Source organism: Neophocaena asiaeorientalis, unplaced genomic scaffold (genome assembly GCF_003031525.2).
Source record: "Neophocaena asiaeorientalis asiaeorientalis breed wild unplaced genomic scaffold, Neophocaena_asiaeorientalis_V1.1 scaffold484, whole genome shotgun sequence".
NCBI classification, from domain to species: Eukaryota; Metazoa; Chordata; class Mammalia; order Artiodactyla; family Phocoenidae; genus Neophocaena; species Neophocaena asiaeorientalis.
This window is the reverse complement of record NW_020171830.1, coordinates 1,499,893-1,523,656: the sequence shown is the minus strand read 5'-3', so window position 1 is coordinate 1,523,656 and position 23,764 is coordinate 1,499,893. Positions and strand designations below refer to the sequence as shown.

At 50.5% G+C, this 23,764-nt stretch overlaps 3 protein-coding genes across 7 annotated transcripts in view; 1 reads left to right on the top strand and 2 right to left on the bottom strand.

Moving 5' to 3' along the window:
- Positions 1–4,901: 4,901 nt before the first annotated feature.
- DUSP13B (dual specificity phosphatase 13B) lies at positions 4,902–15,206 on the bottom strand. 2 transcript variants are annotated; one of them, XM_024740945.1, is made up of 6 exons: positions 15,120–15,206; positions 12,611–12,814; positions 11,499–11,593; positions 7,652–7,825; positions 6,024–6,244; positions 4,902–5,349 (listed from the first exon to the last, which is right to left on the bottom strand). In XM_024740945.1, exons 1-6 carry the CDS (start codon positions 15,204–15,206, stop codon positions 5,147–5,149), a joined length of 984 nt encoding a protein of 327 aa, XP_024596713.1. In that variant the 3' UTR covers positions 4,902–5,146. The 2 variants fall into 2 exon arrangements, with proteins under 2 accessions (XP_024596713.1, XP_024596720.1); XM_024740952.1 differs by lacking the exons at positions 11,499–11,593; positions 12,611–12,814; positions 15,120–15,206 and adding exons at positions 8,699–8,788; positions 9,098–9,181.
- Positions 15,207–15,262: 56 nt separating this feature from the next.
- On the bottom strand, positions 15,263–17,739 carry DUSP13A (dual specificity phosphatase 13A). The gene is made up of 3 exons (XM_024740956.1): positions 17,591–17,739; positions 16,596–16,813; positions 15,263–15,323 (listed from the first exon to the last, which is right to left on the bottom strand). The coding sequence occupies exons 1-3, from the start codon at positions 17,737–17,739 to the stop codon at positions 15,301–15,303; spliced, it is 390 nt and encodes a 129-aa protein (XP_024596724.1). The 3' UTR covers positions 15,263–15,300.
- A 1,693-nt stretch (positions 17,740–19,432) lies between these two features.
- The window catches only part of SAMD8 (sterile alpha motif domain containing 8), an 84,565-nt gene continuing 80,233 nt past the window's right edge, over positions 19,433–23,764 (top strand). For 3 of the 4 annotated variants that reach the window (XR_003002662.1, XM_024740759.1, XM_024740769.1), the window contains exon 1: positions 19,433–19,643. Coding sequence is in view for 3 of the 4 variants with exons in the window: in XM_024740759.1 (XP_024596527.1) it covers positions 19,470–19,643 (174 nt within the window). In the remaining variant the exon portion in view is untranslated. The remainder of the gene's footprint in view (positions 19,644–23,764) is intronic. The other variant, XM_024740751.1, reaches the window with a different exon arrangement.

Sequence of the window (23,764 nt, the reverse complement as noted above, 5' to 3'; positions counted from 1 at the left end):
TATATATATATAAAATCTTAACAATGCCTGCTCTGGAAACACCTGCTCAAGATCACCAATATCTGCAGTTTCCTCTTCTTCCTGGGCGCCCTGCTAGACCACATTTCCCAGCTGCCTCTGCAGTTAGGTGTGACCATGTGAATGAGTTCTTGCCCTGGAAACTAGAGGGGAAGTAATATATCTGGCCTCTACATCCTCCATGCTTGCTCCTCCTTGCATCCATCAACTTGTGTTGTGAAAGAGAAATAAAGCTTTGTCAGAGCCACAAGCCTGACTAACCCTCAGGTACATAAGCTCTCAAAGTTAGCTGCTGTCTGGCTTAACCTCTCTCCACCTGTGTTCTTGTCTGTAAAATGGGGTGATAATGGGACCTATCCCATAGGGTTGTGAGGATTAAATGAAATGTACAGTTGACCTTTGAACAACGAGGGGGTTAGGGGCACAGACCCTTCTATAGAGTTGAAAATTCATGTGTATAACTTATAGTTGGCTCTCCTTACACATGGTTCCTCCATATCCACGGTGCCTCTGGATTGTATCAGTGATTCACATTGGTGGATTCAGCCAACTATATATCGTGTAGTACATGTTGTGGCCTCTCCCGTTGCAGAGCACAGGCTCCGGATGCGCAGGCTCAGTGGCCATGGCTCACGGGCCCAGCCACTCCACGGCATATGGGATCTTCCCGTACCGGGGCACGAACCTGTGTCCCCTGCATCGGCAGGCGGACTCTCAACCATGACGCCACCAGGGAAGCCCTACAATATTTACTATTGCAAACAATCTGTGTATAAATAGACCCGCACAGGTTTAACTGAACCTTGAACCTTCGTTGTTCAAGGGTCAACTGTATAGTTTGACTTACTGGCCTAGCTTCCCTTTGATCACAGTTATTTCATCTAAACTCTATAAACTGGTCATCATTACCTTTTTCTTGAAGCAAGATTATCCATAATCAAGCCTCTTGAAGGTTTTAAAAGGATAACATGAATTTGCAGTATTTTAGGCCTAAAGCCAATAATAATGGCACCATTTTAATTCAGAATAGTTCCTAAAACCCATTTGCTGATGGCTTTCAAAACCTAAATATAGAGAATAGAATGTTTCTAATTTTAAAAGTCAGTCAATTTATCTTTGATTTTTTAAATTAGGAAATATTTTAAGAATACAAAAAAAATAACAGACACCTATATTCCCAAAGCTCAATATGGTCAAATCTTAACATTTTGCTGTATTTGATTTGTGTTTTTTCTAAAGAAAACATCACGAATGAAACTGAAAAAAAAAAAAAAAAAAGATGTATGACGTATCTAAAGCATTAAGCAAAGTACCTGGCATATGCAAAGCAGTCAGTAATTGTTAACAAATTTTTAAAACGTTTTACTTTGAACTAATTTTAGATTTACAGAAGACTTATAAAGATAGCAGAGACATTTCTTAGACACGCTTCACCCAGCTTCCTTTAATGTTAACTTCTTATATAACCATGGTCCATTTACCAAAGACATTAAAATTCGTGTAACACTATTAACTAAACAACAGAATTTTTTCAGATTTCACCAGTTTTTCTGCTTAAGTCTTTTGCTGTGCCCAAATCCAGTCCGGGGTACCGTGTTGCATTTAGGTCAGCTAATTTTTTTTTTTTTTTTTTTAGGTCAGCTAATTTTTTTTATCATTCATTCATTCAATTCACTGAGAGTGCTGCCAGCCTTTAGTCCAGGACTGGGAGTTCCTGTGCAGCAGGTGATGCCGGGGCCCCCGTACTACGTACTATGACAAAAGTCAGAGCTCTCATTTTTGAGAGCTTGCCACATGTTGTACAACGCACTTCCTATGTGCCCCACTTTATCCTTACAACAATCCTGTATGTTGGCTATTATTACTCCCATGTTACAGATGGGGGAAACTGAGGTATGGAGAGGTTAACTGAGTTTACACCCCTGGTAAGGGGCAGAGGTAGAATTTCAACCTAGGCAATCTGGCTCCAAATTCACAGTCTTAACAATACCTCACTCCTTTCACGAGGCTGCTCTATAGAACAGGAAGAGTAGATGCATCATCGCAGACTTCCTGGGCCAAGTGTGGCAGGCAGGAAGGGTTCCCGGTGGAGGTGTCAGTCTGGAGCTCAACCTCTGTTTCCTTGTGTGCTCTGGGGAATGTGTGGCTTTCCCTGCCTCGTCTCCCCATAACCCCAGAATCTGAGCCCAACCCTCGGAGCCCCAAGAAGGTAACCTGCTGAAACTCAAGCCGCAGGCCCAGGGTGTGGCTCCGTCCCAGGTTCAGGGCACTCTACCCCAGCCAGCAAGGGCAGGCTGCCCACAGTCATAGACCCGGATGTTGATTTAGAGACTGGCTTCTGGAGCCACTATTTTGGATCCTGCTGACCATGCATAAGCAAGAGATAGCAACAAGGGCTGAGTTGTCAGGCTGAGTGGGGGGACCCAAGGGAATTGGGGGTGCGCAGACTACTGACGGGACTAGCTTTGTCTGCTCTGGAAAATTATAGGCCCCACCAACCTGAGGATGAACTGAGAAGTTTTCCATCCTGCCTGGTTGGACACAGCAGCACCAGCCCTCCTGCCAAACTCCAGCTAGGACATGTGCTTACCCTTTGGAAAAGGCCCAGAGAGCACCTTAGGTAGCCAACAGCCAGCTGGGATTAGGACCAAGCACTGCAGGCAGCAGAGCAGGGGATCTGCTGGGCAGTACCTGCCCTTTGAGGCCAGAGCCCGGAGATCCTGGATCCAGGAGGCAACATCCAGCCTCATTTTAGCTTCTCTGAGCATCAGTTTGTTCATCTGTAAAATGGGGATATGAATCCCTATGGCCCAGAGAGGGCTGTCTACATTTGTGCAGTTTATAAATTGAAGGAGGAGTAAATGGGCCTAAAACCCAGCCTGTGCTCAGCTCACTGAGTTGGGCAGCATAACTTGGAACTACGTCTACTTGGGAGGAAGGGACACCTTTTTCTTGACCAAACTGTTTGCCCAGGAGTGCTCCTGCCTAAAAGGCTGGTTTGGTCAGAGGGTGCCCCTTTTTGGATTTGCACAAAGGAAAAGCACTTGCCCTCTGGAAATAGAGCAGATGGTGGAGAAGGGCAAAGGGCCCTTAAGTTCCCAGGAGAAGGCAGGGCTGTTCCCAGAGAGCCTTGGCAGGGGAGCAAAGAGGGAAGTCAAAGGTGGCCCAAGGGGGACAAGATGAGCTGGGAAGAGGGTGTCAGGGTGACCAAATGGTGAGATGCTGTGTGCACGTGGAGCTGGGGGGAGAGGAGGTGCCCTCTGGAGGCTGGCCCAGTCCCAGGGGCAAGTCCTCTCCCCCTGGTGGCCCCTGTAGAGAGGGCCCAGTAACACGGAACTCTACCTGATGGCAGGGTCATAGCCAGAGAGTGTGGGAGTCATGGGGACCTTGAGCCCAGGGAAAGCCTGGTGAGAGACAGCCAGCTGGAAGAGAATGACAAGGCACCAAGCAATTATAGTTCAGTGTGACAGGTGATCCCACAAGGGGTGGATGGACATTTTGGTAGCATGAGGAAAAACACTTCACTCAGGTTTGCTGGGTCCAGGGGCGTCCCCAGAAGTGACATCTAAACTGAGACCTCAAAGAGACCCCAACAAAAATGAGTGAGGATGTGCATTCAGGTGCTGCAACCTGAAGCATGTGCAAAGCACCAAGAGGTAAGCGGGTGGTACATTCTGGAAACTGCAAGTGTATTTAGCATTTCTTAATTACATGGCATGTATGGGAACAGAATTAGAAGAGAGATGTCTGGAGACATGAGACGGTCTCAGAAAATGAAGAATCTTTATGCTTTGTCAAGGTGTTTGTCCTTCAGGGGTTGTAAGTGTCGGGGTGATGTGATGCGATTTTCCTCTTAGTAAGCTGTCTGGGGCCCGCATGGAGATTGGAGGGGGCAAGGCTAGAAGCAGAGAGACCATCAGGGGCCTGAGCAAGAATCCAGGTGAGAGGTAAGGTGGCTTGAACTTGGGTAGTCAGCAAAGATGAAGCTAAGTGAGCAGGTCTGAGCCCTGTTTAGGAGGTAGAGTTGGTAGGCCAATTGGAAGAGTGGCAGAAGTCCACCACTGACTTGGATGACAAGGCCTATCAGAGCCCTTCACTAAAGTGGGAACTAGGAAAAGGAGTGGGTCTGGGTGGGAGGTGATGAAAAGTTCAGTTTGAAGCTCAGGTTCAATATTCAAATGAAGGTGGCCAGTAGGATACAGAGGGTCTGAACTCAGAAGAGAGAATTGGGCCGGTGTAGGGGTCTGAGAGTCATCAGCCTAGAGATGTGAACTGAGGCTGTGGGGACAAGAGGACCCCCAGGAGAGCGAGAACACTGAAGGAGAGAAGAGGCAGAGGCCAGCGTCCTCGGACACCTTGATGTTTAAGGGTCAGCCGGAGGAGGCCAGGGCTGCATGGAAACAGCCAGAGAGGGAGGAGGAATGCCAGCCCATCTAATCCTCATAAATACCTCACGTACAGGTGAGGAACCTATGGGCTTTTTACATTGTTTTATTTTATTAGGGTACAAACAGTAAGAAACTCACAGCCAAATGTTGCCCCATCATATAACCGTCCCTCACCAGGAATTCTGGCATGTCTCCTCCCAAACCCCTGTGCTATTGTTTAATGCTTCTATTAGGTTTCTGTGACTTTAGTCAGTCCTTTTTGGAAGAAGAATGAAAATGAAAAAACTGACCGGATTCAGGAGATGCTGTTTGTGCACAGCGAGTTTTGATAGTCGGTGTTTGATACAGGGTGGGCATGGAAAGGATGGTGATGCATTGAACTTTGGTCTTTACTCAGACAGTTGACTCACACCCCACCTCTAGGCTGCCATCATGGGCTGGCAAGCCTTCTGGAGCCTCGTGACCACTGCCCCACAAACCACCAGAGGTCTCCTGTCTTTATTATGATGAACCTTTTATTATAGAGACAGACTGAACTCTTTTCTGCATAAAGAATCTTTGGATTGGGTCAGGGAGATACACCTGCTAAAGGTCACCACCCAGCTCTCCCTGCCTCTGCCTCAGTTAAGCCCCCACTTGCTATTTACATCTCAAGGTCACTGGAAGCAAGGTCCCCAGGGCCAGGCTGGTTGGGTGGGCCATGCTGGCTGGAGGGTCAGGGTTCCTGGTTGCCCACCAGGTCACAGCCGCCCCGTCTCCTGCCCCAGTCGGTTGTCCAGAACCTGGAGCTGCCGGAGGAAGCCTGAGTTGGGGCAGATATCCCGGTGCGCTTGCACTGTCTGGATGGCCTCCACCAGTGTCATGTTCTCGCAGATCATGAGGAAGGCCAGGACAACCGTGGCAGAGCGGCTCACCCCCATGGCACAGTGTACCAGCACGCGGCCTGCGGGGAGACCCAACCTAGCATCAGCTATCTGTTCTCACACCGCCTGCCCCTTAGGGAATCAGGGATGCTTCTGCCCACCTATCACAGCATCCTGGAATACTGACACTGTCCTCATTGTCATATGGGGCAACTGAGGCCCAGAGAGGAAAGGGACTCGCTCAAGGTCACAAAGCAAGTTAGTGGCAGGGTGAAGGTTAGCAGCGGGACTCCCTTCTCCTGGTGCAAGGTGCCTCCTCTGGCATCCCTTGCCACTCTAGCACGGTGGGGGGTCAGTACTCCTGGAGTCCCCTGGGTTTGCAGGGGGTGTCCACCTCCCTCCCTTTCCCCCCAGTTCTGCCCTCTCCCCAGCCCCTGCAGCTCTACACTGAGGCCTCATCTTAGCAAACGCTCTTGAGCAGTTTTCTCTAGGTCCTGTACCTTTTGCCCAACACCTGGCCTCTTACCAAGCGATATGGTTACCCTAACGACAACACTGGACCTTAGTTATATCTATGATTGTTGGTTTCCAGGGTGTCCCTGAAGGGGATGCTCACTAAATGGTAGTAGTGAGCCCCATGCATGAGGTGGGAGGGTTGCTGAAGAACCCCACCATCCATGCTCCTGGAAAAGTAGATAGCCCCAGATCCTGCCTGCACCCCACCTCCACCCCAGTGCCTTCCCCAGCAGCTGACCTTGGGGAATGATGAGGGCACTTTGGATGTATCGAGCAACGGGCAGAAAGTAGACACTGAGGTCGAAGAAGGGGTTGTCATCAGCCTCAATGCCATAGTACTCCAAGGGCATTCCACGGTAGAAGTTGGCACCTGTGTCCACCTGAAACTTTCCTGCGGCAACATTCACGATGTGGGTGATGCCCAGCTGGGTCAGCTTGTTCTTGTCCCGGGCTGCGTACCTGGGGGGGAGGGGCACGGGGGGAGTTGGGAGGTGGGGTAGAGCTCACTGGGTCAGCTCTGGCTGGCCTGGAACTTGCCCCCTTGCCTCCTCTGCCATCCTCCTCCAAGGGTAGACTGGAACCAGTGAACTGGCTCGGGTGTAGGGGCTCCTCTAGTAGGAGTTCAAGACTCCCTTTCACTCAGCCCAACTTTTCTGGAAGGCAGGTCGGCCACATGGCATCAGAAGCCTCGAAAATGTACACTTACTTTGCCCCAGCAGGTCTCCTAGGAACTTAAAGAATCCCAAATGTGCTCACAGACAAATGTAAACTGGATCTAATGTTTAAGATAGAGAAAAAGTGGGGAAAAAAAATCACTAAATAGCCTATAAAAGAAGATTGACTATGGTATAGCTAAATGAAATACTACACAACCACTAAAATGTGGTAGATAGATGCTGGTGAACCAAGAAAGGTGTTGCTGCTATATTGAGAAAAACGGAGGATAACAAAACAGAACATTGTTTTAAAGTGTTTTAAAAGTATGTTGTGCAATTCCATTTAAAAAGTTTTCTATATAAAGCAGATTACAAGATGGGATTATAAAGCGATACCATTTTTGTATGCATTTTAAAAAAGTCAACAAGGATTTTATTACTGGTTATCTGTGTGTGTAGGGGGGATACATATTTGCCCTATTGTTAATAGGATATTGATCTATATTTTCTAAATATTAAGGAAAACATAAAATGCACATATATTCATCCATATGTTCTAAATTTTAAGAAAACTTTTGGGGAAAATGACTCACTTTCCACTCTATATATACATCCTAGAGAAACGTGTGTGTTCCCAGGGCACATGTACTAGCTTCTAGAATCACCGTTTATAATAGCCCCAAAGTGGAAACAACTCAAATAGAATAAATAAACTATGATGTATTCATACAAACGAATAATATATAGCAACCAAAAATGAATGAACTATAGCTACACATAATGTCGGCGAATCTCCCAATTTTGAGCAAATGACGCCAGGCACAAAATACACAGTATGATTCTATTCCTATCACTTTAAAACATAGGCAAAACTAACACAAATGGCGAAACTAAAAAGAAAAGCAAGGAAATTATTATTTCAATACTCAGTGATTATCTACAGGGAAAAGGGTTATGATGAGAAGGGTTCCACAGGGGCTTCTGAGGCACAACTAATGTCCTATTTCTTGACCTGGGGGATGAAACTGTTCGTCTATGCTCTGTGTACTTTTCTTAGGTGTGTTCTATTTCCACAAAGTAATAATAGTGTAAAAGGAAATAAACATGTGGAAAGAGATGGTTGGAGGCAAAGAGGGTGCCAACTCTACCCCTTGGCTCTGGAAGAGGCTCCCCTTCTGTTCTCCCAACACCCACTGTGGATCGTACTTACGCATCTCCCAGGAAGAGGTTGGGCCAGACTTCGTTGATATGGCTCAGCACGGCAGCCCGAGGGACCCACAGCAAGCGCTGCAGTGAGGCCAGCGTGGGTGGCTGATAGGGGGTCACCCGGACTGCCCTGTGGATCTTGGGCCTCCGGAGGTCCTGTTTCTGCAGCGAGTCCATCCTGGAACAGAGTGGAAACTGTGGTGGCGAGGGGCAGCCTCCCTGCAGGTGGGTCCAGCTGACAGGGAGGCCCAGGCATGATGCAGTGCCCAGGTGCCACTAGGATGCTTCAGAAGGGCCTCAGTTATTTCACATGAGGTTATTAACCAGCTCAGCTGGGGCTGAGGCCTTTCCCCAGGGAACAAGGGAATCAACCCCTCGTCACCGCTGTGGAGCTGGGAAGCCCTCTCTCCTGCCCTCTCCAGAGGCCCCTGATGTTGGAAGCTTTTTTCAAGGAGCTCTTGGAGTTCCCTGTTTGTAACAACTAGTCAGTGCAGACCCCACCCCTTAAGTCTCTGGTTACTTGGGACTTCGTAGGGGTGGGGACTCCAGATGGCTGTGGCCCTCACAGGGCACCTAGGAAGACCCCTGCCAACTGGGCAGCTCATCTCAAGCCCCCTTCTCCTCTACTTCCAGGGCTGGTCCTCAGACTCCCATCCCTGTAACAGGTGCTTGAAGGTCAGAGCCCGTCTCTGGAGGAAGGGGCCTGGGCTATGAACTGACATTTGTTAGCACTTCCGTACTGAATGAGCTAATGCCTCTTAGGGGCCTGGTGCCTCACGCATGGTAGGTCCCTATCATACATAGGAGGAAGCTGAAGCAGGAACATGAAGGTCACAGAGAATAATTTTTAAGTAATGCTCAGTCTTACGGCTGTTAAGGAGCAAGGCCGGGGTTTCAGTCCAGTTCTGTTCTCCTTCAGTTCCATCCCCAAGCCTTCGAGTTACCACCTTCAGGGACTCCAGAGAATCGTCGCTAACTCATCTGTCTCTACAGGGGAGCCTAGTGTAGCTGTTCCATATCTGCCTATAGGCCCTGGGATTTCATTCCTTACCCGCATGACTCAGGCCAGTGCTGCAGGTCAGGCCTCACCCAGGTGGGGTGGCTTGTGTCAGGAGTCAGCTGGCTGAGGGGGTCCGAGACCCTGCAGAGCTGGGATGTCAGTGGCACCAGAACCTGGTTCTGGTGCTGGGCTTGGAAGGAGTGCCTCTCTTGGCTAACTGTCCCTGGTCCCCTCAACCAGTAACTAGGGAAGGTACAAACTGGGAAGAACTTCTTTGCTCTTTGGTAGGCAGTGCCAGGGCCAGGAAGAGAAATGGGAACCTGGAAGGCCACCGGTTTGGCCAAGCTCACCCAGGGAGCAGTGGGAGGGCAGGGCGGAAGCGAAGGCCCGGCTTTCCCTTTCATCCCCCACTGTGACCTCTCAGGGCAGGCTGAACTGCCTGCCACCTACCTAGGGCATGGTCTGGGCCTGGGAGTCGGGGTGTGGGTGCAGGGACAGGACTCAGCACGTGAGTGGAATGGGGCCGGGGCAGGTTCTGCCCGGAACACAAACACTATGAAGCAGCTAGAATTCCAGGTCCTCCCCTTGGAGCCCATGGGGGTGGGGCCTGAGAGCAGACCTAGGCCACTGCTGACTGAAGTGCAGACCTTCCAAACGCCCGGACCCCTCTCTGCTTGGTGTCTCTTTGCGATTAAAGGCTCTTGGCCCTGGGACTCCCCATGGAGATGGGAGGCTATGTGAACTGGTGGGAAGAGAACTTTAGAGGGAGCGGGGAGAGCCTGGCCACAGCTAATTCCGAGGTCAATAGCAAGTCTTTGCTCCTGTCTGGGCCCCGGTTTCTCTTTCTCAACTTAAAGATGCTGGCCTTGCCTGACTTTAAGGAATCTCTGGAGGGTCTGACCTGAGAATGAGAGAGGAGAGCCTGGGTTTGCAAAAACTACAGGGTACAGCACAGTGTATTGTGTTGGGGTGGGGAGAGTCCAACAGCGACACTGGGCTGGAGCTACCAGCTGGGCCTGCAGGAGCCCCAGGTCGGTTGCGTTGGGGCTTTGGGAAGTCTGGCAGGCGCCGCTGCAGGCCTCTGAGCTTGGTGTGGGGTAAGGCTGCCACCCAGTGGCCAATTGGTGCCTTGCAGCCCAGCGGTGCCTGGGCGCGGATAGCCAGGCTCCGGCTGAGACAGAACTTGTCCGTGCTCCTCCTGGAGGCTCCTGGGAGGAGAAGGAGCCAGTAGAGGGGTCAGGGATGAGGGCTGACCCCTCTACTGGCTCAGCCTCTTCTACTGGCTCACTCCTCAGCCTCTTCGGGGCTTAGGCCCAGGTCTGGAGAAGGGGGCTTTTTCCTCGGACTTACGAGTACCCCTTGCTAGGCCTCACGTTGGACCTCACACCTGATGCTCATGGATGTACCCCCTACCTGTCTGCTCTATCCCAGAAGGGTTCAGCCCACCTTTTCAGCCAAGGTCAGGCCTAGCCCCCACCCAGCGACTCATCCTTCAAGCTCCGGGCACACCCAAAGAAGGGGAGTTGGTGGCTGCACCAGCCCCCTGGTTTCTGCCATCCCCAGACCTAGATGCCGAGTGCCCCGCCTGACACCTCCTTCCGCATCTCCTCAGCCACGGCAGGGTGAAGCCTGGGCCCAACATCCAGCAGGGACAGGGCCGGCCTGGCTCTTCTCTCCCTTCCCTCTGGTACTCCTCCTGCGACCTTCCTGTGTCTCCTCCCTAAGCTGAGCAGCTGCCTCTATGGGCAACGGTTTTCCTGAGTCGCAGCTGTTTACAAGTTCAGACATCTGTGTTCTGCCTTTGTTGGTGCCTCTCTGTGTCGCGCTCCTCGGTTGCCTCTGTCTCCCTGCCTCTCACAGGAGCTTGTGCTCCTCCAGCAGCCTCCCAACACACCACCCAGCACGCCGGTAGCCTCAGGCCAAGGTCCAGGCCTCCGCAGGGCAGGGGGCCTCTGTCTGCCATCCACCTCCTCCCTGAAGCTCCAGACGTGCTCCCCTGGTCTTCCCTCCTGTTCACTCTCCTTGCTTTCTCCTCCTCCCCTCAAGGTAGACCACAGGGACTGTGGCCACAGGACAGCTGGGGCTGGACATCTCAGGGCAGGACAAGTGAGGAGTCTGGTGAAGGAAGCCTTGGGGAGGGTGGCCGGCGGGTGGCCTGTGGTGAGCTGCCTGGGGCTCTGCACTCTGTGTGCAGGCCTTGGAGGAGGGCAGACCTGAGCCGAGTTCTCAAGTCTGGAGCTTGTTTCTGTGTAGTCTTCTCTGAGCTAGTTTTCTCAGTGGAGCTGCTGTGAGAATTCCATGAGATAAGAAATGTTCAAGGCACCTCCCACGGGGTCTTCCTCCTGGTAGATGCCCCATAAATGGTGCATCTTACTATTATTATCATCACCATTATTACTCTTTCCCTTTCAAGACTCAGCCATATCCCATGGGCTAATGAGGCTTGGTCTGTAACTCTTTGTATTTCTTGATTTTTCTTTCTCTGTCCAGCAATAATTATTGTATTCACCACTAACTAAGGACGTACTATGTATCAGAGCTAAATGCTTACATTTTTTTCACTGAATCTGCACATTACCCTTATGAGGCAGATGATATTATCATCCTCTATGCCGTAGGTCACACAGCCAATAGGTGTGGGAGCCAGGATTCAAGCCCAGGTCATTCTGACTACTCTGCTTTGTCTGTGCTTCTATCTCTGACCCAGTCCCTCCCCAGATCTAACCCACCCCCCCACCACACACACACACACACACACACACACACACACACACACACACAGGCACAGGTGTTCTGGCCCTCATTACCCAGCATGCTCTGCAGCCCCCCTGAAATAGGGGCACTCACCCACCTGTGGGGGTATCTGGCCCAGGCTGAGGTCTTCTCTGACAGGCACTTTTTGCTCCCGGCTTCCAGCCGCCTGTCTCTGCACGCTTGATGCTGTTTCTATTTTTTGATCGGAGTTTAATTATAAAGCATGATGTGCTGCTCCCCTCCTCTGGCCTCCCCCTGCCACTCCCAACTCACCCACTGGTCCCCTGGCATGGTCAGTGCCAAGCCCAGCCAGGCACCTGGCCCTGCTGGGAGTAGAGACAGTCTGGCAGGGGTCTGCCTGTGGTATGTGTGGATGTGGATGTTGCTTGTGAGGCAGGAAGAAGGAAGACTGAATAAGCCATTTTGAAAGGTCGGTTGGCCTTCAAGGGTGATGTGGAGCGTGGGCAGAAAGTTAAAGCTACAAGAATCTTCCATGGAGGGGAACAGGGAAGAGAACAGCCAGATCACACCCACACTGGCCGCACTGCCAACATCACAAGCCAGGTCCAGGGGCCCTTGGTTGGGAGCCGAGGATTACAGGACTGGCCCAGGATAAAGATCCAGAAGACTCAGGCTGAGGGAAGTGGGGGCAGACAGAGATATAAGTGGAGTTCAGAGCAGGTCTTTGGAGCAGGCCCGGCCTTCAGTCAGAAGCTGTGTGTCTGCAAACCACTCTGCCCTCTGCCAAGCTCCTCCCTCCCGCAGAAGACATTCCTGCACAGGCCTCACTGCTCCTCCAGGCCAGTGAGATGGTCTTTAAAGTCCCTTCCAAGGCTAACGGCTCAGTGAGGGACCTTGGATTTGGGCCTATTAAGAACACTCCCTGCTCTCCAGAGACCCTCTTCATATACCCATACTTTAATACCCTTCCCCACTCATACTCCCAGATGACTGACACACACACAGACGTATGCATACCCGTAGCCATGCCTCCACGGGGTCTCTGAAGCCCGAGCTCCAGGGAGCTAGGGCTCAGCCCCTACTGGGGCTCCCTGAGCCCTGGGGAGAGCTGATGGAGACAGCCGTGTCCAGGGGCTATCATAAACGCTTAGAATCCCCCCTCCCGTGTCCCCCCACTCCTGAGGGGGACAGGGAAGAGAACAACCAGATCACACGCCCAAGGGGCCTCAACCAGGAGCCCCTTCCCACCTGTGAGAACTGGAGACAGTGGCTGAGAGGGGGTGCAGGCAGCAGGAGGAAGCGCATGGAGTTGCAGGCTCTAGGGCGGACCCCACACTGGTCTCTTACCATCTTCTGGGCACCCACCTGGGCCAGAGCCTCCAGCAGCACCAGCAGGGCCAGCGCCAGGGTGGCAAAGTGGCAGAGCCCTGTGGCAGGGAGTAAGAACCAGTTCTGGGGGAGAGATGAGCTCCATGTTACAGGCAGGTAAACCATGGTTCAGATTGGCCGGGACTCATCAGGGCAGGGACAAGAGCTGTCAGATAAACCTGCTTCTGCCTTGAGCCTCTGTGTAAGGTCAAGTGGGTACGGGTGCCGAGAGAGATGAGGCAAGTTCGGGGCCCAGGGCTCATGGAGGGAGATGACCTCCCCAAAGCCCCCTCATCTCTCAGAGTCCCCAGCCCCAGGGCTGCTGTGTACAGTCACACAGGTTGCTCACTGCACAACTCCTGGGGCTCCAGCTGTTGGATGCACTCCCAGTAATTGTGCAATGCTGTAGTCCAAATGATTCTCCCAAAGCTAGCTGCCCGAAGGGAGAGATGCTGAGGGCTGAGGTCAGAGTATTTTAGGGCCCCAGGCCGCGGAAGTGGGATGATTGGGCATGATCAGAGATTTGCTGTTCTCCCAGGTTCCTAAACCTTGTTTAGAGGAAAGAGAGCAGGATGGGAACATGCCATTCCTGTCCGCCTCTTGGCTCCCACACCTGCAGAACTCCCCACGACAGTTTCCCGCCCAGCTTCACCCCAGGCCTAATCCCAACGCCAGCCACAACCCTCATTTTCTTCCTTTACACTCAGCCCCAAACTCTAAACCTCGCCCTCCATCCTGCCCTAATCCCCGACCCCAAGATGCTCATGGTCCTGACAGCATGTGGGAAGGGGTCGATATTGCTCAAACGCTCTCCTTGGTTGGGCTGGCTGTGCATTCAGAGACAAATCCACCTCTTATGTGTGGGGGCAGGGGGAGATTCAGTCCATGCCCCAGGGAAGGTCTTGGCAGGAGGAGGAAGCTGCTGCTCTTCAAACTCCCAGGAGAGCCTAGGCCAGTGCCCCACTCCCACCTGGCAGCGGTGGGGCACAGCCAAAGTCAGGGTTGAGGAGAGATGAAGGAAGGAGCAGTATGGGTAGCAGGAGCTGGAGGCTGGATAGGGGGAATGGAGAGCAGCTCTGGAGGCTTAACCTTCCATCAGATGGCCCTCGGTGGGGATGTTGAGTGTGAGGAAGATGGGCTGTTGGGGACAGTCCCAGCCTGGGCATGATGGGAGAAGAAGGGCAGTAGGAATTCTGCAGCTCCTTCACAATCTGGCACCCTCACAGCCACTGACCCCAGAAAGAGGCACCCCTGCCTCTCCGTTGAGCTGGAGGAAAACACAGAGCTGACGCCAAAGAAATTGTGGCAGCACCTTGGCAACCATTTGTGGGCTGGGAGCCTGAGAAGCATTGTTGCTGCTAGGGGAGCCCAACTCCTTCTACTGGGCAGCTGGGGACGCTGGGGCCTCCGGCGGGAGGGAGGTGCCTTGGGAAGAGGAGGTATTGGGGATCTGTTCCCCTTAGGCAGCTTAAAGACGGGGCGCTCTTCCTCCAAATGCACTGAACATGGAACAGGAGGAAGGCAGAAGGTAAATGGACAGACTTCAGGGAAACCTTTATGTCCTAAAGGGTCCCCAGGACCAGAGAGGGAGGGAGGTTAGGGAGGGGCCTTCTGTAGGTCTCTGAGATCACATTGGGTGGGGTGAAGGTAGACAGTGGGGTGCTGGGTCCAAGGCAGAGAACTGAACGGTGTGGCGGCAGAAGAACTTTATATCAAGCAGGGCTTGTGTGAGGAGGTCATGGCTGGCGGCAGGAGCACCTGTTCTCCTTCCCCGTGGTGGGAATGGATGCTCAGGGCTGACAGAATTAACTAAGCTTGGAGCAATAGCTGCAGGACACTTTTTCCCTAGAGCTGGGATCCAGACCTGAGGGGAGGGTGTGCAGAGGCGTGGGAAGGGCCAGACAGCCCTCAGGTGCAGGACTGGCTGTGCTGCTGCCTCGGTGGGGTTCAGGTGAGCCCCACAGGCTTTCAGCCAAGGAGGCAGGACAGATCAGCATTAGGACCAGGTTGGAAGGCCTCACCTCTTCCATTTTATGCTTTCCACCCCTTTCCTTCCTAGCCTTTCCATCTTCTCTGGGTCTGAAGAATCTGGGTGGGCTGGAGAAGAGGGTCCTAGGAGAGGGGTGCCTCAGCCAGGCCCAGGTGAGACCTTGGATTGGTGAGGGGATCCCAGCAGCTTGGGGAACGGGCCAGGCCCCCTTCAACCCTCTCTTCCAGCCACACACAACCTTGATCTCCAACCTCTGAACTGGTCCCATCCATGTCCCCTGCCAGCCCTCACCCAACCCCTTACTTCCAATCGTACCCTTGCCCTCTGCCCAGCCCTCACCTGACCTCTCACTGCTAACTGTACCCAGCCCCGGCCCCTCACGCCCTGCCCGACCCTCACCTGGCCCCTCAGCTCCGGCCTGCACCCCGCAGCTGCTGGTCCAGCTGGCAGAGCTGGTGGAGGAAGCCTCGGTTGGGGAAGACCCATCGATGCTGCCTCACGGCGATCACTGCCTGACGCAGGGACAGCTGCTGGCGCAGCATGAGGTAGGCGAGGACCAGCGTGGCGGAGCGGCTCACCCCTACCACGCAGTGCACCAGGACCCTGGCTGAGAAAGACATCCTGCTGAAAGACCCTTTCCCACCCACCAGCCCACCCAGGGGCTGAGGTGCGGACCCAAGTTCCTTTCCCTCCTCTGCCCTGGGTATATTCTGTGACCCTGAGTAAATCATTCAGCATGTATGGGCCTCCATTTCCTGCTCTGTCAAATGGGCACACCAGCACCTATTATGCCTACCCTTGGGATGGGGTTCACACTCCCCAATGTGGCTCACAGGACCCTCTGTGAGCTGGCCCCTGCTGACCCTGCAGCCTCACCTCAGGCTGTCCCCCCACCCCCCACCCCTCAGCTCTAGGAACACTGCGTAACTTTCAGTTCCTTGAAGCTGTCATGGTCCCTGGCCTCCAGCCTTACCATATGCTATTTCAACTACCTGTAAAAGTTTTCCCCTTCTCTTGGTCTGATTAACATCTACTAATTTGTCAGGTTTTGGCTGAGACATGGCTTCCTGACCACTCATGGTATCACTTGAATCACAGAGCAGCTCATCCTTTTTGCATGTGGACCGGTGAATACAGTTGTAGAGGGAAGTCCCCCCCACCCCACCTCCCTTTGCTCTTCACATTTGCCCACTCATCTGAGTAGCGCTTGTAATACTTCACAGTTTGACTGTCTTTCCACTGGGAGCCCTGCCTTGCCTAAGTGTGGATTCCCAGTATCTAGCTCCGTGGCTGTCACAGAGAAGATAATAGTTGGTGAATGAATGGTGAAGGAAAATGAATGTCAGAGTGCCTTGGATTGAACAGTGCTATGAGCCATAGTCTTGTCTTTCCCACGACACAGAGAAACTGAAGTCCAGAGAAGACACTGGCTCACCCGGGGTCAGGTGGCAAGGGGCATGGCTCTCACCCAGGATGAACATGAAGCAGCTTCCCCAGGCTCCTTTGTTGTACCCCTGGTATTAGAAGATTTTTTCCATTCGAAAGTACTTTGGCGCAGAAGCCAGACATCTAGGTACCAGATAGCAATGTCCCAAGGCTGAGTGATACAGGAAGAACTGTTTTGTTGTTTGGGAGACCTGGCTTCTAGCCCCAGGGCTGCTCCTAGCTCATGGCATGACCTGTATTCTAGGCCTCAGTTTCCCTATCTGTGAAGCAATGCTGTTGGATAAAGTGCTGGAACACTGAGCAGAGAGTTTTAAAAACCTGATGGCCCTTTAAAAACTAGGGGTGTGAGGACACTGATGTTTAAGGGGAAACTGGACATCCCCCCATGACTGAGCAGGATGCGATATGGGTTCAAACCCCAAGTCTTACCCCCGGGTGTGCTGAGGGCACGGTGGATGAAGTCAGCTGCAGAGGAGAAGTAGGCACTGATGTCGAACTCAGGGAGGTCGTGGGCTGGCACCCCCAGGTAGCTCACAGTGCTGCCGTAGAAGTCAGGGCTGCCCTGACAGTAGAGGCCCCCATGGGCAGCATTCAGCACGTGGGTGATGCCCAGCTTCCATAGCTCAAAGCGGTTATTTGCCGTGGCCCTGGGGAGGGGAGGAAGGGGAGCAATGAGGTCCAGGAAGGCTTTGTCTGGACCCCCGCTTCAGAGCGATGAATCCATTAGGGTCCAAAAGGAGCCAGAAGGAACCCATGGGGTCTGCGGCTCACAGCCCCACCATAGGAGCTTTCTGGTAGGGGAGCTGGTGGTCAAGGGATTTAGCTTTAGCCTCTCTTTGCTCCCTGAGGCAATCCACCCTTGCCTTGGCCAGGACAGGAAGGAAAAGGATTGCTTCGGCTCTGGGACCCAGCTGCACCTCCCTTCTTGCCCCATGCCCTACCATGCATATCTGGCCTCTCCTGGCCACTACCTCATACCTGCTTCTAATCTGCAAATATTTAAAGGTGACACCTCCCCTGATTCACCTTCAGTCAGCCTTCCTCACCCACTCTGTGTCCAGAGGAGGGAGGCTGGAACCGGAAAGGCAAGCTCTCTGTCCACCTCATCTCATACCCCAAATCAACATTCCCCAGTCCTTCCCCCGCCCCAGACCCTCCAGTTGTTCTGGATGTGCCAGAAGACTCTGGGAACCTCTGGGAGCTCCCTTCTTTCAGGCAGGCAAAGTCTCTGCTCCCCCTGGTGGCTGCACCTGCTCACTGCACTGTCCCCAGTACAGAGGGGTCCTGGAGAAAGTCCCTAGCCTGGGAAGCTCAGAGAAGAACTATTGCCCTTATACCCACCCCACCCCCATCTCTGGTGAAGATCCCAGGAACTGTCTCTCCTTGTCTCCACCCCCTTATCCCTTCAGTCAGCTACCACTCACGCATCTCCTATGTAAAGGTTGGGCCAAACTTCGTCCACACGGCTGGAAGAAAACTTCCCTGCCCTCAGGAGCTCCTCTAGTTCCAGGACAGTGGGGCAAGGCGTGACTTCGGCATCTCCCCTCAGCTGTGGGAGCGAGGCCTCCGCCATGGGCCGGCCCACCTGCCCCTCTGTCTCTGCGGTCACTCCTCTCTGCCTCTCTAGTGTCATTCCTTTCCTAGAGATTGGCAGGGACAGGTGAGACAGCAGCAAGTGACTCAGCAAGTCACAGGGGCCTCTAGAGAGAACAGGACATTTTCCTCCCCAGGCCACCCCCTAACCCCAAATTCCATGACAACATGGAATCAGACATACCTCTCTGCAAGTCACCTCTCAGCCTCAGTTTCTTCACCTCTGATGTAAGAATTGTGAGGATTAAATGAAACAAAGGATATTCTGCATCTAACACATAATAGATGTTTAATAGATTTAGACTCCTGTGTAAGGCTATTTGGTTCTGAGGACTGAGTTAAAGTAGAGATCTGGGGTGCAGAGGAGGTGATTGCCTCCAAGGATTCGTGATAGGAAAAGTTCTTCAGGCCTGGGTCACAAACTAAGTGGGAGCTGTATGGCTATTGGATGAGCTTCTGGATTATGGGGCTCAGGGGAGGGTTCCTGAGTTATAGAGTCGGAGAAAAGTGGCGAGGAGGCATGGAGGACCTCATCTAAAGGGTGCCCACAGGGTTTATGGGGGAAGGTTTGAACAGTGGTTCTGTTACGAAAATGGCTGATTTCTCAAAAGAGAAGGCTAAAATGGGCTGCATATGTCAAAGGGGGGGAGAAGGGAGATGAAAGTTCCCCTAGACTTTCTGAAGAACCAAAGGGCTATCATCAGAAATATTTTGGGGAGGGGGAGGGAGAGTCCTCTGCCTATAAGGGCTTTTGTCTTCACAACAGAAACAGAGAAAAGTCTGTATCTGTCCTTCTGCCAGAGCTAGTTATGGGATGAAGAAGTGATATGTCTTGCCGGCTCTCAGATGACTTCATGAAGGCTTGATCCGGGGCATGAGCTGCAGTGGGGAGGCTCCCAGCTGCCTCTGGCTTTGAGTCTGCCTCGAGGGTAAAGGCCACACCAGGGCATTCCATGGTAGCAGTTTGCACTCATGTCCACCCCAGAGCCTGTCCCCACCCCCATCAGAGCCACTGAAGTCTGCCTTGCACCGCCTGGGAAACCAAGGCCAAGAAGGGGCTGGAGCCCAGGTCGCAGGTGGTTTTGGACTTGGTTTACACCAATGCTAGGCCTGGGCTGGGGGCTTCCTTCAGGGTGGGGCAGTATAGTAAGGTGAAAAGAGCATAGGTTCTGAAGTCAGGCAGATTTGAGTAGGAATACTGGCTTTGGCACATATTAACTGCCCAACCTCAGGCAAGTTTCTTGGCCCTTCTGTGTTGTAATACTCTGTAGAGGTGGCACAAGCCTTAAGTGAGATATTTATATGGCATTTGGCATAGGGACTCTCAGAGAATAAAGGGGCAATAAGTGGTAAGAATGATTTGGAGGTTGGCTATTGGAGAGGAGCTGGCTCCCTCCGAAGGAATTAGGATAACCTCCTCTGGCCCCCAAACACTATTTGCTACTCCCATAGGCCCCGCCCCATCTCTGCTAGTCCCTCATCTTACGCTTCGGCTTTGGGCCTGACGCATGCGCTCTCGGGTTTCCTTGCTGCGGTTTCTAGCCTCCATTCTCCCCTCGCGCCCATCTTGAGCCCCGCGTCCCTTCCGGTTTTGGCCCCGCCCCCGCCCTAGGGCTCCGCCTCCCGCCTGTAGGGCCCCGCCTCCCGAAGCAGTTCCGGTTCGGATTCGAGCGGCTGCCGGCGCGGTTGGGACGAGGGCCGGCTGGGGCAATGCCTGCGCGCAGCCGCCACCGCCCCAGGGTCCACTTCTGCTCTCCTACCCGGGCCCCACCGCCGCTTCTTGAGGCGTCTCACTCCGGCGAGGCTCGGAGGGCGCCGGGTTCCGACAGCTGCTCAGACGCCGACTCGGAGGTGGGTCTGGGGAGCCCGACTCGGACCGCTGAGGTGAGCAGGAGCTGAGGCAGGGAAGAGGGGCTTTGGGAGGCGCCTGCAGCCAAGGGTGAGTGGAGAGTCGGGGATGGAGCCGGAGGCTGCCACGGACAGGGGTTCGGAGGGGCCCCGGGAGACCGTTGAAGGAGCGTGGAGAGTCCCCTTTAGCATGGAATCTGAGGGAAATGGAGGTTGTTGAGCCGAGGGCCTGAGGGGCGTGACGATGGCCCGAGACAGAGGGGTAAGGAGAGGTCGAGGGGAGAGCGAGAGGGAGTGGGAGGCTGAGGGAGATGTGGCCTCGAAGAGGCAGGGGCTTGAAGGTTTTGGAAAGCCGGGTAGTGAGGCAAAAAGACCGAAGGGGTACCGCGGGAATATGGGACCGGGGGAAGAGATGCTCTGAGATTTGGCACTGGGGGCACGGAATCAGAGGAGCCGGACCAGGGTCGATGTTACCACCTGGCCAGAGAGAGGGAACTGGGGTGGGACTGACAAGATCGCTGACCAGAGTGGGTGGTGGTAATTAGGGGAAGGATTTAGGCTTGAAGAGGAAAGGGCTATCGGGTGGCAAGTCGTCTGGCTTTAAAGGCCAGAAAAAGAGAAATGGGGTCAAGAAAGAAAAGGAGCCCTTGGAGGCTCTAATTTAGGGCTTTGGCATTTTCACAGGTGTCTTTCAAAGCATGGACGATCACTAGGGTAATATATTTGGGTCATGGGGCTTTCTCATTTGTGGACAGTGAATACTTTTAAGAATCTGGGGTGGGAGGGTTGATGTTAAACACTGATTTGCCCAAAGGATTAGGGGAAGTAGTGAAAAGGAAGTGATGTTTGGAAAAGATAGTGAAAGGAGTGATTCTGTAAATAAAGATAATCATTTGGCTTTCTTCTAACAGTAATAATGTGTTTCTTTTTTTTCTCTTTGTATTTTTCTTACATTTAAGTTTATCTTAAGTACCAGACAAGTTTAGACAATCTTTTTTCACAAAAAAAGTTTTAATACATTACCTTTAAATTAAAAAAACTAAACTGGAAACAAGAATTTGGACACTTAGTTTTTACAGATACTGAGTATCAACTGATTTCACTTTGGTAGCTTGAGTTGACACATATTGGCTACACGGTAAAGACGTGGTCAATACAAGTGTCTGGGTTAAAAAGGTGCATAGTCCAGGAGGCTACCAGATGTTCCTCTCACCTGTAACTCCAGAATTGGAGTTGTGTCTTGAAAATTGGAAGGAGGGTACCTTGACGGATTTGCAGGACCAACGCTTTGCAGATATTGTATGAATAATACTTTTAGTAGAGTTATCTAGAAGACTAAGAATAGAGGATTCTTGTAGTTGTCAGTTAACAGAACTGGGATAGGTGGGTACACAGATGCCTTTTATAGAAGACATCGTACCAAAACCATAATTATGCCAGAAAAATAATGATTGCAGTATTTATACTCTCTTTAGTTGAAATAGATGAATTTTCTTTTGTAATTGTTAAATTATAACATGTCTTTGTGAAATGTTGACTTTAGCCACGTCTCATATGTTGTTTTACTTTTACAACCTTTTATCCTATTATAGGTTTGCAAAGTTGTTGGTATTTCAAAACAAACTTTTAATCAAGTATTTCTAGTCTAAATGGGTATCCAACGGTTAAATCTTCATGAGATGATAATTTACTGATTGCAGTAAGCTGTTAATTTATGTGTATTGACTATATGTCATATCTTCAAATGCTCAGTAGACTAATAATTATTTCTTCAAAGGAGAGGTGAATTCTTAACTTTGCTTTTAGCTGATGTTAAAAGATTAACTCCTTTTTCTTTAAATTAATACAAACATCCTTTAGTTGAAGAAGTATATATAGTATTACTATTGTTTATTTATGTTTGTTTACCCTCACTAGATTGAGATTCTCTAGAGACCTTGTCTTCATACTTAGCTCTAAATAAAAGTCTTGGCATGTAAAAATTTGCTGAACTGAACCGAAATACAAGAACTCTCTATTAAGGTTACATCTTAATGTTACTGCAAAATTAAAGAAACTGTTACATGAATTTGTACAGTTAATACATTAGCATCCCTAATAGTTTGTCTTTGTTTTGCCTTGACAGTTTTCACAGCCACTTAGTTGTAAATAAAATCAGTTTTATGGTAGAGCAGTTTCTCTAAGGCAAGAAAATCTATATTACTCCATTAGAAGCCATTATGACTGCTGTGGCAGAAGATGCAGATATATTTAGATAATCACTTTTGATTTCAGTAGCATCATCGCCATTCTGCAAAGACTCTTTACTTTGCACAACTACTTGTAAACATTTTTATTTTGTTAATCACTAAGATCTTCAATGCTTTTTCAGAACTTTGCCATAGCTGACTTAGAGACATTTTCATGACTTTTCTGAGAAATGAAATTTGAACATTGTTTTTGGGAAAATGTTGAATCACAGATGTTCTAATGAATATCATCATTATTATTTTGTCTTATAAGAATAACCATATTAACTAGTTATTGTTTCAAAATTCTTACCTCCAGGCCTGATGTAATACTATGGTGTTAATAGTAGGATGTACCTAGCACAGCCATTAATTGTAACAGTGATTCTTACTTTAGGTCTTATGATTCTCTTGGCTTTGAGAAATCAGGAGGTTAACTAGAAATTAGAGGAGCATGGGCCAGGCATCCTTTGAGAACAATTCAGTGTTTACATGCTGCCTTTGTCACTGGTAATTTGCCATTTGAATATGTGGATATGGATTTGTGACAGACCTGTACCCCCTCCTCCCATACACATAGCACCATCATAAGTGGATCTTAACCTAGCTGAGTCTAGACTTCAGGCTTCCATATTTGAAATGTTTTGTTAACTTCACTAAATGCTGGGCCCTACTAGTAAGAAAATCACCTCACTGCAGAATGTAACATAATATGAGTCTATCTTGGCTTTTGTTTAGGATGGTAGAAACTAGGAAAACTTGGTCATAATAGTTTCAGCACGGTGTTTCACTGTTAAACAGAGTTTTATGACGTGTACCTTAGAAGAATATTGTGGAGGCAGAGACCTATGTTTGTATTTGTCTTGAATATTTATTGTGGGCTTAGTGTAGCTTTTGAATTGTGGCTGAGGACAAGAGATTTATTTATCTATCTATCTATTTATTTATTTATTTAATGCTCTGAGATTTGGCAGTGGGGGCGAGGAATTTTTATTTATTTTTGGCTGCACTGGGTCTTCGTTGCTGCACGCAGGCTTTCTCTAGTTGTGGTGAGCGGGGACTACTCTTTGTTGCGGTGTGAGGGCTTCTCATTGCAGTGGCTGCACTGTTGTGGAGCACGGTCTCTAGGTGCACGGGCTTCAGTAGTTGTGGCCCACGGGCTTAGTTGCTCCGCGGCATATGGGATCTTCCTGGACCAGGGCTCTAACCCATGTCCCCTGCATTGGCAGGCAGATTCTTAACCATTGCACCACCAAGGAAGCCCTATATCTATTATCTTGACCCTTTTTTCTGTTCTTTTAAAGTTCTTGACAGGTAAGAAATTCTAGTAGGAGGTGAGAACCATGAATTCTGCTAATTTAGGGTCTTCCTAAAGTTCCTAAGTTAAGCTGTGTCACTGAGTTATTGGAAATGCCTGCAAATTGGCTTTAGTGTGGAACTTTGAGACTAAATTAAATCTATGTCAGTTTCATCAATACAACATTGGTATGAAAGTCAGAGATTGCCAGACCATACATTAAATTTTGGGGCCAAATCCAGTATATTTGCACAATATTGTAATGGAGTTTGAAGTCTTGAGCAAGTTTCTCATTTTCTATTATGTTGATTTGATTTGGGGGTGTAGCATATTTAAAAATGAAGATTTTTACCAATCTGTCAGACCACAACTACTAGCCTGCCCAAATATTATTTTAATGATTAGAATAAAAATTTGAATTTTATACACTTGGCTTCTTTACTGGTATGCTCTGACATTTTGCCAGGTTAAGGATTTTTCCTCAAACTTACCACTAAATTTTGACCATTGTGTAAAAACTTTTACTACAACTGAGGATATAACCTGCACAGTGTTGTCTGATTCTTATTCATTGAACTGATTCTTTTTTTTTTTTTTTTTTTTTAAATTAATTTTTTTTTTTTGAAGTGCAC

Bases quoted from the DNA above. Each gene is read 5' to 3' on its own strand.
- DUSP13B (XM_024740945.1), bottom strand. From the start codon at position 15,206: ATGGGTCTTCCCCAACCGAGGCTTCCTCCACCAGCTCTGCCAGCTGGA. The intron at 12,815-15,119 runs GTGAGGGTCGGG...TCTCTCCCCCAG, and splicing joins GGCCGGAGCTGAGGGGCCAG to AACTGGTTCTTACTCCCTGC. The intron at 7,826-11,498 runs GTGGGTGAGTGC...ACTCTGTTCCAG, and splicing joins TGGGCCAGATACCCCCACAG to GATGGACTCGCTGCAGAAAC.
- DUSP13A (XM_024740956.1), bottom strand. From the start codon at position 17,739: ATGGCGGAGGCCTCGCTCCCACAGCTGAGGGGAGATGCCGAAGTCACG. The intron at 16,814-17,590 runs GTGAGTGGTAGC...TCCCCTCCCCAG, and splicing joins AACCTTTACATAGGAGATGC to GGCCACGGCAAATAACCGCT. The intron at 15,324-16,595 runs GTAAGACTTGGG...TTTCTCAGCCAG, and splicing joins TGCCCTCAGCACACCCGGGG to GGTCCTGGTGCACTGCGTGG.